The sequence below is a fragment of the Sardina pilchardus genome, chromosome 23 (assembly GCF_963854185.1).
Source record: "Sardina pilchardus chromosome 23, fSarPil1.1, whole genome shotgun sequence".
NCBI classification, from domain to species: domain Eukaryota; kingdom Metazoa; phylum Chordata; class Actinopteri; order Clupeiformes; family Clupeidae; genus Sardina; species Sardina pilchardus.
Genome location: NC_085016.1, coordinates 5,272,650 through 5,286,246, shown reverse-complemented (window position 1 = coordinate 5,286,246; position 13,597 = coordinate 5,272,650). Strand labels below are relative to the sequence as shown.

General features: G+C 39.8%; 1 protein-coding gene across 1 annotated transcript; it reads right to left on the bottom strand.

The window, feature by feature from the left end:
* Positions 1-1,989: 1,989 nt before the first annotated feature.
* Positions 1,990-13,283, bottom strand: pcid2 (PCI domain containing 2). The gene is made up of 15 exons (XM_062527825.1): positions 13,136-13,283; positions 11,724-11,787; positions 11,358-11,447; positions 10,754-10,827; positions 10,059-10,124; positions 9,904-9,945; positions 9,492-9,546; positions 7,588-7,691; positions 6,747-6,822; positions 6,249-6,390; positions 4,866-4,966; positions 4,096-4,169; positions 3,466-3,591; positions 2,841-2,964; positions 1,990-2,408 (listed from the first exon to the last, which is right to left on the bottom strand). The coding sequence occupies exons 2-15, from the start codon at positions 11,757-11,759 to the stop codon at positions 2,319-2,321; spliced, it is 1,200 nt and encodes a 399-aa protein (XP_062383809.1). The 5' UTR covers positions 11,760-11,787; positions 13,136-13,283; the 3' UTR covers positions 1,990-2,318.
* Positions 13,284-13,597: the final 314 nt, after the last annotated feature.

Sequence of the window (13,597 nt, the reverse complement as noted above, 5' to 3'; positions counted from 1 at the left end):
GTCCCTGCTTCAAATAAACTAAATAAACTAAACTAAACTAAACTAAACCCACATACACATGCATAAATTACTATTACCACATAGCCTACCCACCAGACACAGCTCAGAGTTCACTGTGTGTGTGTTCCTTTCCATCCTTCACAGATGCCAGCGAGAGAGAAGGACAGTCAGACCCCTCCACCAGCTGATGAAGCTGGTTGCTCAGGACGTGAGGACGTGAGAGATGGACTCAGCCTGTCAAGGTGAAGAAGTTGTGTGGATGTTCTCTGTCAGCCACTGCTCTCAGTGCTGGAAAAGGGCTCAGACATGGACATTATGGATGTGTACTGTGGCCCTTGAAGACGTCCATATATTCCGTAGCCAGATTACCCGTCTACAGAGATCCAACCTATTTCAATGATGGGGTGGACACACTATCTGTCACTGTTTTTATTGTAAATATTTATGTGTTCAGTCAGTGTGTGTTGTATATTACTCTGAAAGTGAGGGGAAAGTGTACGAGTTACAGTTGCTTTGGTACATTTCTTAGATCAGAATTTAAATTCTCAAAACTGTTTGTTCAAACTCCACACATCATATCACTTGTGCACATCATTAGCAGTTTCTCCCCATCTTGAACAAATAGCAATGCTTTAGTACATCCATGCAACTGATTTTGTACAAATGTCTGCCGTTTTATTTTTATTTATTTATTTATTTCACTCGCTAATGTCATGTTGGTCAAAATGCACTACTGCACTACTGGCTCCCCGCTGAATAGTCTTATCCCATAAAAAAATGTCCTTATTTCATCACATGGAAATATGTTGAACTAGCTGTTATAACTAGTTTTGTAGTCTGTCTATCATATATAAATATATGTGACAGGATCGTCAGAAAGGGTTTTATATTGATCATTGTCTTTTAACAGGATACAACTTTGAAATGTATCCACTGTCTTGAAATCAATTACCTCCAGTCATTTTACTTTGTAGTTTTGATTTAGAAAATAGTGCCTTGTGCATTGTGCATTGCAACTCTCATATTGCCAACAAGACAAACAAGTTTGACTGTCTTAATAAACAAGGGTGATTCCCATCAATCGCTACTCTCAATGCTGGAAAAAGACTCAGACATGGACATGGATGTTTGTAGCCCTGAAAGCCATCCTGCACTGCCTACCCGTCTATGGAGAACCAACTTACCAACTTTGCTTTACCCGGACTGCTTTGAAATATTTGACAGGTGCAACCTATTTCAATGATGGGGTGCCTTTCACAAAATGAACACTGTCGGTCAACTGTTTTTATTGTAGGCCTATGTTTATGTACAGTCATTCAGTGTGTGTTGCATAGCTTGTGGAAAGTGTGTGTGTTAAAGTATATTTGGTAACCTCAGGTGTTTCAGAGATGAGCTAGATTTCTTAAAGTTCTCTACCCACCCTTCGCCCCAACCAACCCCACACACTAGGCCTACAGTATATGATTATCACACCTGTTAAACTCCAACAGGGACGAAGACATTGGAAATGCAGACGTTTTGCGATACACAGCTCTGTCTTCTGCCTTCGAGTGGGTACTGTGATCTTTGGTAGGTAAAGACAGCACACTGTGATCTTTCCTACCCCAGAGCTAACTTACAATGCAACCTGCCATAGGCATTTGGAACGTCAACGGAGAAGTCTTTAAAACATAGACAACCTCTGTAGGAATTTGTCCCTGATGTCTGGGCTATAGCAAATATAATAGGTATTTTTGTAGGCATAGCATGCAAGCCTCGGCTCCAATTTTTGGATGCATTCTGTGGGTCAATTAGTTGCTACCTAACTGAATTACCTGTCTAAAGATATTTCCATTATTCTGGTGAACCTTTGGAAATGCCTCAGGTACACCATACTCAGGAAACACTATTACATTGACTTTGTGTACAACATTTAGCATGGAAATGTCATATTTCTGTGGTAAACCAAAACTACATCTCGCACTTAATTTGTCAAAAAAGGTTGTTTAATGGAGTCAGGACAAAGTCAGCTATTTTGTTCCCAAAAATGTTATCAATCAATATTCAATCAAAAACAAAGACGATATAAAAAAAAGAAAAGAAAACAGAATGTCAACATCTTAACTTCAAACTCACTTTGAATCAGGATCATGAATCCCAAAGGGTTCAGCAGAAACTATATCATTAAAATGAATTGGGGGGCATTATTTTAGATACAGTACAAAAGAATTCAGTGGCATCAGTAAAATCCTGGATGAGCACTTCTTGATAGAGTGCACTGAGAGGAGGTGTGTGTATTTCAGAGGGGAATAAATCAACAGGGCTGCATCATGGGTTCCTCAGGACACAGTAGACAGAGCAGGGAAGGGGTTCTGTTTGCTGACGACAAGTTTCTGATGCTGATGAGAGATGTAGCCTTTGATGTGACCCTACGACAGATACATGTAACTGTTATACACGACAAAAATGACATGTTTACAATTACTGTACAAAATATAAACAAGCCTTATAATATATAACACCCAACAATCTAAAGATCAGAAAAGTGTTCTCACTTGCGAAGAAAGATTAAAAATAGCCACAAGTGGCCTGTTGACCTATTGTTTCACCAGGCAAATGAAGAAAAAGTTGGATTTTGGAGAAGTTACTTAAGGATGAGGCACATAGACTTCTGAAGATAGACTTAGTATGCCAGAGTAAAAGAAAATATAAATGTTTGGCTTGCAGTACCACCACATGGCTGGCTTGTTTCAAATTCAGTTGAGCTTTTATGTACTTTTCTGTTTTTATGAATGGACCTATCGAATTTAGTGAAGACAAACGAGGGTATGGCATTACGGGTTTGTGAGCTGTGGTCTTACCATGTAGATGAGGTTGGCCAGGAGGCACTGCACCTCATCGATATCCACCTCCTCCACCTGCATCATCTTGAGAGCCACAAGAAAGGCATCTAGGGGCAGCTGGTGAGTTCTCAAGAGATGATACCTGCCAATAGAGAAGCTACAGTCAAATTCTGAACTAAGATAATAATGATGATAATAATAATAACAATATTTTGTAGAAAAAACTAAATGTCCTCTGTGCTCCTGAGAATCACTATCTGGTGCGTCAATGGGAAAGGACAAACTGTAGCAAAGAATCAAGGTTCACCAGAGTAACTCAGAGGTGAAGTTTTAGATATTTATTAAGGTGCCAACATTGTGGACTAACGTTTCGATGTTTGCCACGTCTTCATTCATCAAAAAGTTAGTCCACAATGTGAGCAGGCACCGCAAAAAATATCTAAAACTTCACATCTGAGTTGCTCCGGTGAACATTGATTCTTTAATAACAATATTTTCTTTACTGATTTATTGTGAAGTTTAACCATAATTTCTTTCTTATGAGCTGGAACGAAAGGCATATAATTATGTAAATGTTCAACGGTAATGCCCACATACATATTCAGCTTTTAAAATAGCCGCTCAGGTCTACGAGGACACATACACTTTTTTGAAGAGGTTTCTGTAGGTGATGATCTTCAGCTTCTCGAGGATGAGGAAGATGCCACAGCGGATGAAGAAGGTTTCGTGTTTAGTGAGCGCCTCATTCAGCAGCAACAGGTTTCCCTCACTTTTCACAAGGTGGGACGAGGAAGGGAAAGTTATTTTTTTTAGACAGACAGAGACCAGATGCAATACAGATTAGAAAGCATATAGATAGATATACTTTACTGCAGAACAACAATGTTGGTGGAAAATGTTGGTAATTGTGGTTGTTACAGAAAGAGGTAACTCAATCACAATAAAAGACAAAAGAAAGAATAACAAAACAAAACAATTGTAAGAAGAACTAATGGGGACTGATATGAGAACCATAGCTAAGTGTAGTATCATATCAGTATAATAATATCATGTAATATTATACTGTGTATATAATTACATATATGTAATAGCACAAGTATATAATAATATTTTGAATTGTAAGAATAACTAGAAAATTGCATCTCCGAGTAGCTGCAAGAGTGGCCTTGCCCACTAGGGGGCAATGATGTCAACGGGGACTGATATGAGGACCATTGCTCTTGAATAAATAAAAAGATGTTTGCCGACGTTAGGGAGTGACAGGTTTGCGTACCCAACAGCTTTGGTGACGTCTGTGAACTGCATGAGGTCGTACTTCTGCAGGAGTGAATGCGTTGGCATGTGACCCTGAGAGGCAAAGGATGGAAAATGTGTGTGAGACAATCAGGGCTGTATATATATAAAAAATAAAAATAGTGAAAATAAAATCTGGCCCCTTCGCGTTCTTGAGACTACAGCAGGCACATAACTAAAGCACTCTGTTCACGGAGTGTAAGACTGTTTTAGAAGATTGGTCTAATATCTTTTCCAAAATGTCCTATGCCACCATCACCTCTTGTACGCTTCAGTTACATGCCCTCCATGCTTCTGCTACAAACTTTGTTTATTGCAGAAACATGGAATTAAAAAATATATATTAACTACAAAACAGAATTAATGAAAAGGGGGGGAAAAAAAGCAATCTAAAAGTCAGAGGAAGGAAATACGAGTTCCTGTCTGGATTGGCAGACATCATTTTTTTTTTATTTGTATATTGTTGCTCACTGAATTATCTATGTATTTACTTGTTTTTTTTTGTTATCAACTTTTTTATTGTGTTTTTTAGTTAGTACAACAAACACACAAACAAACTGAAATACATGTAAAACAACAAATAAGACAACATACATCAAATAAGACATGTGTATGACATGTGTATGTATTTACTTGTTTACCCACTCTATGACACATGCATAACCTGCATTAGTCAAGTCACACTTATTCATATAGCACACTTAAACGCAATGCAATTGACCCAAGGAGCTCAAATTATCTGTGTCTTACCAAGAGCATCTTGACAGGAAGTAGATAGATGAGGATCAATCTTTTGTTTCTCTGACAGGACCGATGGCAGTGTTGAAAGGCAAAAGACAAATAACCCTCAGCTGGAAAATGATAAATTAAAAAAAGTTGAAATAATAATTTCAGCACGCTTCTCCACTTCATCGATGTCACAGGCTGTGTTTTGTATTGTTGCATTTAGCAGCATTTCATTTAATTTGTGCACCATCTTTAACATTTTGAATAGCCTATTATTATATTCCTTTAACAAGAGCAAATAATAATAATTGGTAAATAATAAATAATAAAAAATAACAATAAACAATAAAAGTTTATGTGGCTATTTTCAGACTTAAGGCAGTCTAACATTGCAGGAGTGTTCCCTTCCCCGTTGTTCGTACTAGAGGAAACGCTTGATGGTGTTTTAAGCCCCCAACGTCGTCTTCCAGGCAGCCCTGCCACCGTTGACTTAAAGCCACCTAAACCTAACCTAACACTAACCCTAACACTAACCCTAACACTAACACTAACACTAACACTAACACTAACACTATCACTATCACTATCACTATCACTATCACTATCACTAACACTAACACTAACACTAACACTATCACTATCACTATCACTATCACTATCACTATCACTATCACTATCACTATCACTAACACTAACACTAACACTAACACTATCACTATCACTATCACTATCACTATCACTATCACTATCACTAACACTAACACTAACACTATCACTATCACTATCACTATCACTATCACTATCACTATCACTAACACTAACACTAACACTAACACTAACACTAACACTAATCCCAAACCTAACCTAACACTAACACTAACACTAACTCTATCACTATCACTATCACTAACACTATCACTATCACTAACACTAACACTATCACTATCACTAACACTAATCCCCAACCTAACACTAACACTAACACTAATCCCAAACCTAACCTAACACTAACACTAACACTAACACTAACACTAACACTAACACTATCACTAACACTATCACTAACACTAATCCCCAACCTATCACTAACACTAACACTAACCCTATCACTATCACTATCACTATCACTATCACTATCACTAACACTATCACTAACACTAACACTATCACTAACACTATCACTAACACTAACACTAACCCTATCACTATCACTATCACTATCACTATCACTAACACTAACACTAACACTAACACTAACCCTAATCCCAAACCTAACCTTAACCCATGCCTAACCCTATCACCTTCCAGGCAGTGCTGCCTTGAAGACAATGTTTGGGGGCTTAAAACACCAAGAAACAGAGGGCTCCGTTTAAGAAACAGTTACTGGCAGAGGAAAAGGCCTCTCACCTAGCTTGAAGTCGCTGTCGAACATGGCCTTCCTTCCAACGTAGTATTTGTAGGTAATCCTCTGTGCCATGCTGTACTCATCTTTAAGGTTGGAGCTGTCAATCGCCCGAATAAGAGGTTTGCACAAGTGCAGCTTACTGATCTATGGAAGGTTTATACGACATACAGTATTCAGAAAAGTATCAATCTTCTTAAAAACACTCCATGTTAATCCTATGTACTAAAGGCTGCAAAAGTATCACAATTACAATTTGAACCAATGCAGTTATCTCAACACAGAGGCTACAAATAATTCAGTCACATGACAGACAGTGAAGCTTCTCGTGCACTTGTGATTCTGGCAAAACTTAGACATTTGGAATATTGACACTGATGTTCAAAAATCATATCACATATGATAAATAGACTTTACACCTTCAAGTAGATCATATCACATATGATAAATAGACCTCACACCTTCACGTAAATCATATTGCATATGATAAATAGACTTCACACCTTGAAGTAGATCTTGAAGAGCTGGTTGATGAGGAAGAGCATACCCCACTTCTTGGAGTCGTCAATGCCAGCACGGCTGGAGAACATTAGAGAATGAATTATTGGGGTGTTAGAGGGTGTCAGAAACCAATCACTACCACAGGGTTTGAAATGTGGACGTGTGTACACACTTAGTTTTTGGTTTGAATGTGTATTTATAAAGTTATGGGCTTAAACAGTTCAAATCGTTATATTTGATATGGACTCTTGCATTTTTATGAAGGGTAGCTACTGTATATGTAGCCAATGGATCTCGATGAGCATTGGGGTGAATATGGCCTTTGTACTAATGTGTTTTGTTAAGTACAAATGACAAAAAATCCCTGACTTCCCATGTCTGGAACATACTTCATCAAAATCCTAAGGTATTCCAGAAATCGAGGGCTGAGAACCAAAGGGGCGTAAGTGACATTTTGGTCAACATTGAGTTATACAGTATATATCTTGACGAGCTCTTTCTAGCTGACAAAATTATAGAAGTAAAATATTTATAAATATAAAGTTGTTGAACAAAAACCAGAGGCCTTTAACTGTGAACATATAGAAGCAATTACAGTAGATTTGTTTTGGCTCTCCTGTAAAGTTGGTGAAATGTCACTTACGCCCCTTTGGTTCTCAGCCCTCGAAATTCCATGACCTGCGGGAACCCTGTGTATGGTGTGTATGTGCTGGGAGACTGGCAGTGTGTACACTACAGTATACTTACTTGTCACTTGTGTATGGTGTGTGTGTGCTGGGAGAGCAGCAGTGTGTACACTTCTACAGTATACTCACTACAGTATACTCACTACAGCATACTTACTTGTCACTGGCACACACTCTGAAGCAGCTCATAAGCAGTTCGGCGGCTTTCTCCAGCATGTCGCCCAGCTTCCCTTTGCCTCTCTTCAGCAGCTGCTGCTCAGCCTGAACACGGGAAACTAAAGGGTTAATCATGCTCAGCCTGAACACGGGACACTAAAGGGTTAATCATGCTCAGCCTGAACACGGGACACTAAAGGGTTAATCATGTCGCCCAGCTTCCCCTTGCCTCTCTTCAGCAGCTGCTGCTCAGCCTGAACACAGGACACTAAAGGGTTAATCATGCTCAGCCTGAACACGGGACACTAAAGGGTTAATCATGTCGCCCAGCTTCCCCTTGCCTCTCTTCAGCAGCTGCTGCTCAGCCTGAACACAGGACACTAAAGGGTTAATCATGTCGCCCAGCTTCCCCTTGCCTCTCTTCAGCAGCTGCTGCTCAGCCTGAACACAGGACACTAAAGGGTTAATCGAAGCATGTCGCCCAGCTTCCCCTTGCCTCTCTTCAGCAGCTGCTGCTCAGCCTGAACACAGGACACTAAAGGGTTAATCATGTCGCCCAGCTTCCCCTTGCCTCTCTTCAGCAGCTGCTGCTCAGCCTGAACACAGGACACTAAAGGGTTAATCATGTCCTCCAGCTTCCCCTTGCCTCTCTTCAGCAGCTGCTGCTCAGCCTGAACACAGGACACTAAAGGGTTAATCATGTCTCAGCCTGAACACAGGACACTAAAGGGTTAATCATGTCGCCCAGCTTCCCCTTGCCTCTCTTCAGCAGCTGCTGCTCAGCCTGAACACAGGACACTAAAGGGTTAATCATGTCTCAGCCTGAACACAGGAAACTAAAGGGTTAATCATGTCCCCCAGCTTCCCCTTGCCTCTCTTCAGCAGCTGCTGCTCAGCCTGAACACAGGACACTAAAGGGTTAATCGAAGCATGTCGCCCAGCTTCCCCTTGCCTCTCTTCAGCAGCTGCTGCTCAGCCTGAACACGGGACACTAAAGGGTTAATCATGTCCCCCAGCTTCCCCTTGCCTCTCTTCAGCAGCTGCTGCTCAGCCTGAACACGGGACACTAAAGGGTTAATCATGTCGCCCAGCTTCCCCTTGCCTCTCTTCAGCAGCTGCTGCTCAGCCTGAACACGGGACACTAAAGGGTTAATCATGTCCCCAGCTGCCCCTTGCCTCTCTTCAGCAGCTGCTGCTCAGCCTGAACACGGGACACTAAAGGGTTAATCATGTCCCCCAGCTTCTCCTTGCCTCTCTTCAGCAGCTGCTGCTCAGCCTGAACACAGGAGACTAAAGGGTTAATCTCAGTGGTTAATCTAACCTCGGTTCTGCTGCTTTTTATACATATTTAATTGTTGTGTTTTAAATGTTTTATGCATGTATGTATGTACAGTATGTATGTATGTTGACCTTGAGTGCCAAGAAAGGCACTTTTAAATAAAATGTTTAATAATAATAATTATTATTATTATAAAAAAAAACTGAAGGAATTGTTGTTCATTCTGTAATAATTCACTGAACGCATTCACTGATTTGATCATAGTTCTGTTTGAAGGAAAACATTTTCTCTGTGTTCAGTCATCTGAAGTGGCCCAGGGCTGCTGCTGACACAACATCCGTATGTTGTCCATATCTATATCCAGGGGTGGAAAAGTCCAGCTTCAGAAAGTAAAAGTCCTACCACATATCTGAGCCAACCATTCACTTAAACCAGCTGATTCTAATTAGCACAACTCTTCAGAGAGCAGCTCATTGGTTGGATTTTTACTTTCTGAATCTGGATTTTTTCCACCTCTGTCTAATATCTATTCAATGCTGTCACATACCATGCAGTGCTGAAGATGAAAACACCACATAACAAGTACAGGAACTTATGTCCTCAGCCCACAACTAAAGATAACTCACATTGTTGGCGAATATCCGTAAGTCCAATGCAACAGCAAACATCATTGGCAATGCCCTGCAAATACCAGACAGCATTACTAACAGCAAAATCACAAATCAACGTCACAAGGGAACGCTGGAGACACAGATGCTATGGGATATTATGGTAAATGTTTACAATCATGGCAGGAGTCTTCTCAAACAGGCACTTGGTCAGCTAGGGGGTCATAGTTAAGTTTACCCTAATCTCAAAGGTAATATTTCATGGCACAACTTCATCACACAATACTGTACATTGGAATCCAATGTGACGATGGGTGAACAAAGTGATTTTTTTTTTTTTACTGTAATTGTGACTCAACCCCAGGGCAGTTCTCATCTTGGTCTAGCCTAAAATAAAAACTACAAACACTAATATATAATAGAAACTCACCAGTTTTCTTCTTTGTGAGCTTGGAAAGCCTTCAGAAATGACGTGAGATGTTAAAGATAATTTTTGGATAAGAGGCCACTCACACAACATGTACAACAAGGTGGCAAAATTCTCACAATATGCAGATTCTTTTTTCTGCCTTACTGAAAGGATATTGGACTACCAAAGATTGGCATTTGTAAGCATCCACAAAATCATGATTGGAGACCGCATATATGCACCTATGAAAAAAATGAAATAAAACATACAAAATAATCATTTATATTTTTGAAGTGAAGCTCCAGTTGAGATACATCAGAATAAAAAGACCAACAAAAAAAAAGGTAACACACATTCTAGTTGATTTTCATCTATTAAATGAAATGATTGAGCTGAAGGAGAAAAAGAGCAGAGGAATGCCATTCTGTTCTTTCTATTTAAAATGCATTATCATTCAAACATTCAATCACAAAACTGTGCACACTACTAGCCATGTTTACATGGACACTTTTAATCCAATTAGAAACGGTATAATGGCTCAATCAGAATAAATGTTCTCATACAAACTCCTCAATCGGAATAGAAATGGCTGATCGGATCAGCATTTTAATTGGAATGAAAGAGGTGGTGTAGTCCATTCCTATTCTGATTGAACAGCCATGTATCCAGTCAATCAGATTGCCTGCTGTATCTTCTCAAGGGCAAGTGGACAAACACGGCTATTCCAATCAAAGACTCCTACAGCACTTGAGAGCACCTGATAAGAACGTACCCCATGCAAACAGACGGCACAGATTTTTCAGTCGGAACAGCTTAATCGGCATGACAACAAAACTATGCATGTGAACGTGGCTACTGTGACATCACATACCTCAAGTGAGCAGCTACCATCTCATCATATGGCGGTTCCAACACCTGCTGACATTTTTCCTCTGGACTTGAAAGCTGTAAATAAAAAAACATAATTTTATACATAACAAGTTTGGAAAACTATATCCAAACCCACCATATGCAGTGGCAATGTGAAAAATGTGGCCACACCCTACAAACATGTTGGTCTGCTGATTTAGTCTTTCTAACAAAACAACAAAGATGACTGTTGTGTCCCAATCTGACTTTGTTATGGCCTTTTATTACCTCTGCCAAGGAGGTCATGTTTTCATCAGGGTTTGCTTGTTTGTTTGTTTGTTTGCTTGTTTGTTTGTTCGCAAGATAATATGGATTTCAATTTCATTTTCAGGGAAGGTCTGAAATAACCCAAGGAAGAAACTATTACATTTTGGGAGTGATCCGTACCACCACCTGGATCCAGAAGGCGGTTATGTTTTCGCTTGGCGGAGGCCTGTGCTCTCTGAGCGCTTTTCTAGTTAAACTTAAAATAACTATTGAACTATAAAATGGCTCGTTATTTGCTTGGATTTGTTTCTAAACCTCCTTGACTATGATGTAGACAGCCATGCATGTAACAGCGTTACCTGGAGCCTCGGATTGGCTACATGTGGGTGTTTGAAAGACAGCAGTTCTGCACAGAACGTCCCATCACGTGTGTCGATAGCCTCCACCACCTTTTGAAATAAAATAAAAACACGGACATGTAAAAAACATTCACGTGTCCTTATACCTCAAAAACCCAAATATTCAAAATAGCAATAACATACAAACCATGCATATGTGAAGAAAATGAATGAATTAGGTGCAAAGTAAATAGATTCGTTTTTATATGTGTCCTGAAACATTACTAAAGTAACTATATTGGCTTGTGGTTAAGACAGCATGTCAACACAACTGATTTGCAGCTTTAAAATATATATATAATTTCTCATCTAGGTCACTACACCAACCTGTTGTAGATACTGGTTAATTGTTATGTGTGCCATGTTTTCTCTTCAGCGTGTCTGGTTAAACCTGAAAAACAGTGAGATGCTTAATGTTAACATCCATTTTTAACATTACGAACCATTTGTCTTCATGCAATCAAGGATAATGTTCCATAGACTAATCTTACGTTGTGATAAATGCACACTGAATGGTGGCAGAGCGCTATACTAGGTCGATACTCTGTCTCACTGCCTCATCAGGACATTTAACATTTTATCATTTTCACATCACATGATTCATCAGATATAAATCTGTCTACATTAGCAATATAAAATTAGTTGACTGTCTGGTGGCCACATTCCTCCTCCAGACAATTGCACTTATTCTTACTTACACTTACTGAATTTTCATAGAATTGTTGTTAGAATTGCTTTTAAAAAGCTTAAAATGTTTAACATGTTGTAAGTCGCTTTGGTTAAAAAAGTATCAGCCAAATGTAATGTAATGTAATGATGGGTGGGTGTCTACTATAACAACAGACAATGTGTAGCATCCACCTGTTGCAAGGCCTGCTACAGAATCAGAGTCATCCACTTTGGGTGATCATTGGGCCAGATGGAATGGGTCTGGTTAGGAGTTTAGCCACCAGGAAACCCCTTACTTGAGTGAGATGAATGTCACAGGGTCTTTTCATTACCTCGGACTGGTCAGAAGGACCTCAAGGATGCATCTCCTACAGCAGTGTCCCTGTGACTAATAATTATGAGGCATTGGGATTGGTCTATAACCAGAGGGAAGATTGCCCCCGACTAGCTCAAGATCAACACCACCTCCAGCAGCAACATTTTTCCAAGAGTTTTCCCAGGAGGTCTCTCATCCACTACCCAAGTCTACACCTGCTTAACCTATCTTCTATCATTCAGCGGAGACAAGGTAAAGCCCTATCTATTGATCTGGTTGCTAGCTACGAATCTACACGTCGGCGTTGTCTTCCGCGTCTGAGTGAAGGCAAAATTGCGTTGTTATGATTCTTCATCCGCATTTGATATAAGCCTGACACAGATCACTCAGTGCAACTCTCAGTAGTTACACGTGTGTTATGTTACTTCAGCACTTCATCATAATAACAACCGAATGAGCGGTGTTACAAACTAGCCCACCTAAGCGTAGCTTACAAACAAAGATCATTGATTAATGTTACAGTTGCAGCTCCCCTTCAACCCTCTCTGCTACAACAGGGCAACTACCACCAGAACCCCTTTACGTATACTACGTTAGTTAAAATCACTGGGGAAACAAGGCTACCTAGCTAATGTTAGCTGTGCACTGGAGAAGCTTAATTGAAAAGACCCTCCTCCTATGTAAGTTAACGTGACATTAGCATTTTACCAGAGTGAATTTGCTAATGTATATTCATGTGCATCACACTGCTTACCTCGAATACTCGCAATGGTTCCTTATCATTTGTGTATGTATTCTGAAAAAGCCGTACCCATGCTAGAATGTCTTTCAGTTAAATTTACGGGCTACTAAAGTATAGTGTAGCCCATAAGTTTAGCCCGCCAATGCACCCGAAAATACTGTCGCTAGAGCCATGCTTTTTAATTCTTCAAAATAAAAGTTTAGGCTTCCTACAATACAACATCAATTGAGAAAAAAATAGTGACTTCTAACAAATATGGCTTCAAAGGTACACTAATTTAAAGGTTATAAAATACAAACCCAACCAGGCCAAAACACTTGAAATGCCTTTTAATTATGCATAAGATTAGGACCAGATTAGGACCCATAATTTTGCAGCGAGTAGGACACCGGATACAGAATGTTGTAAGTAAATATGGGGTGCGTTCAGCCATGACAAAACGTTCGTCTTGCAACAGTGGTGCGCATACAATAT

Bases quoted from the DNA above. Each gene is read 5' to 3' on its own strand.
- pcid2 (XM_062527825.1), bottom strand. From the start codon at position 11,759: ATGGCACACATAACAATTAACCAGTATCTACAACAG. The intron at 11,448-11,723 runs GTTGGTGTAGTG...TTATTTCAAAAG, and splicing joins TTAACCAGTATCTACAACAG to GTGGTGGAGGCTATCGACAC. The intron at 6,391-6,746 runs GTGTGAAGTCTA...AACCTTCCATAG, and splicing joins TCTTCAAGATCTACTTCAAG to ATCAGTAAGCTGCACTTGTG.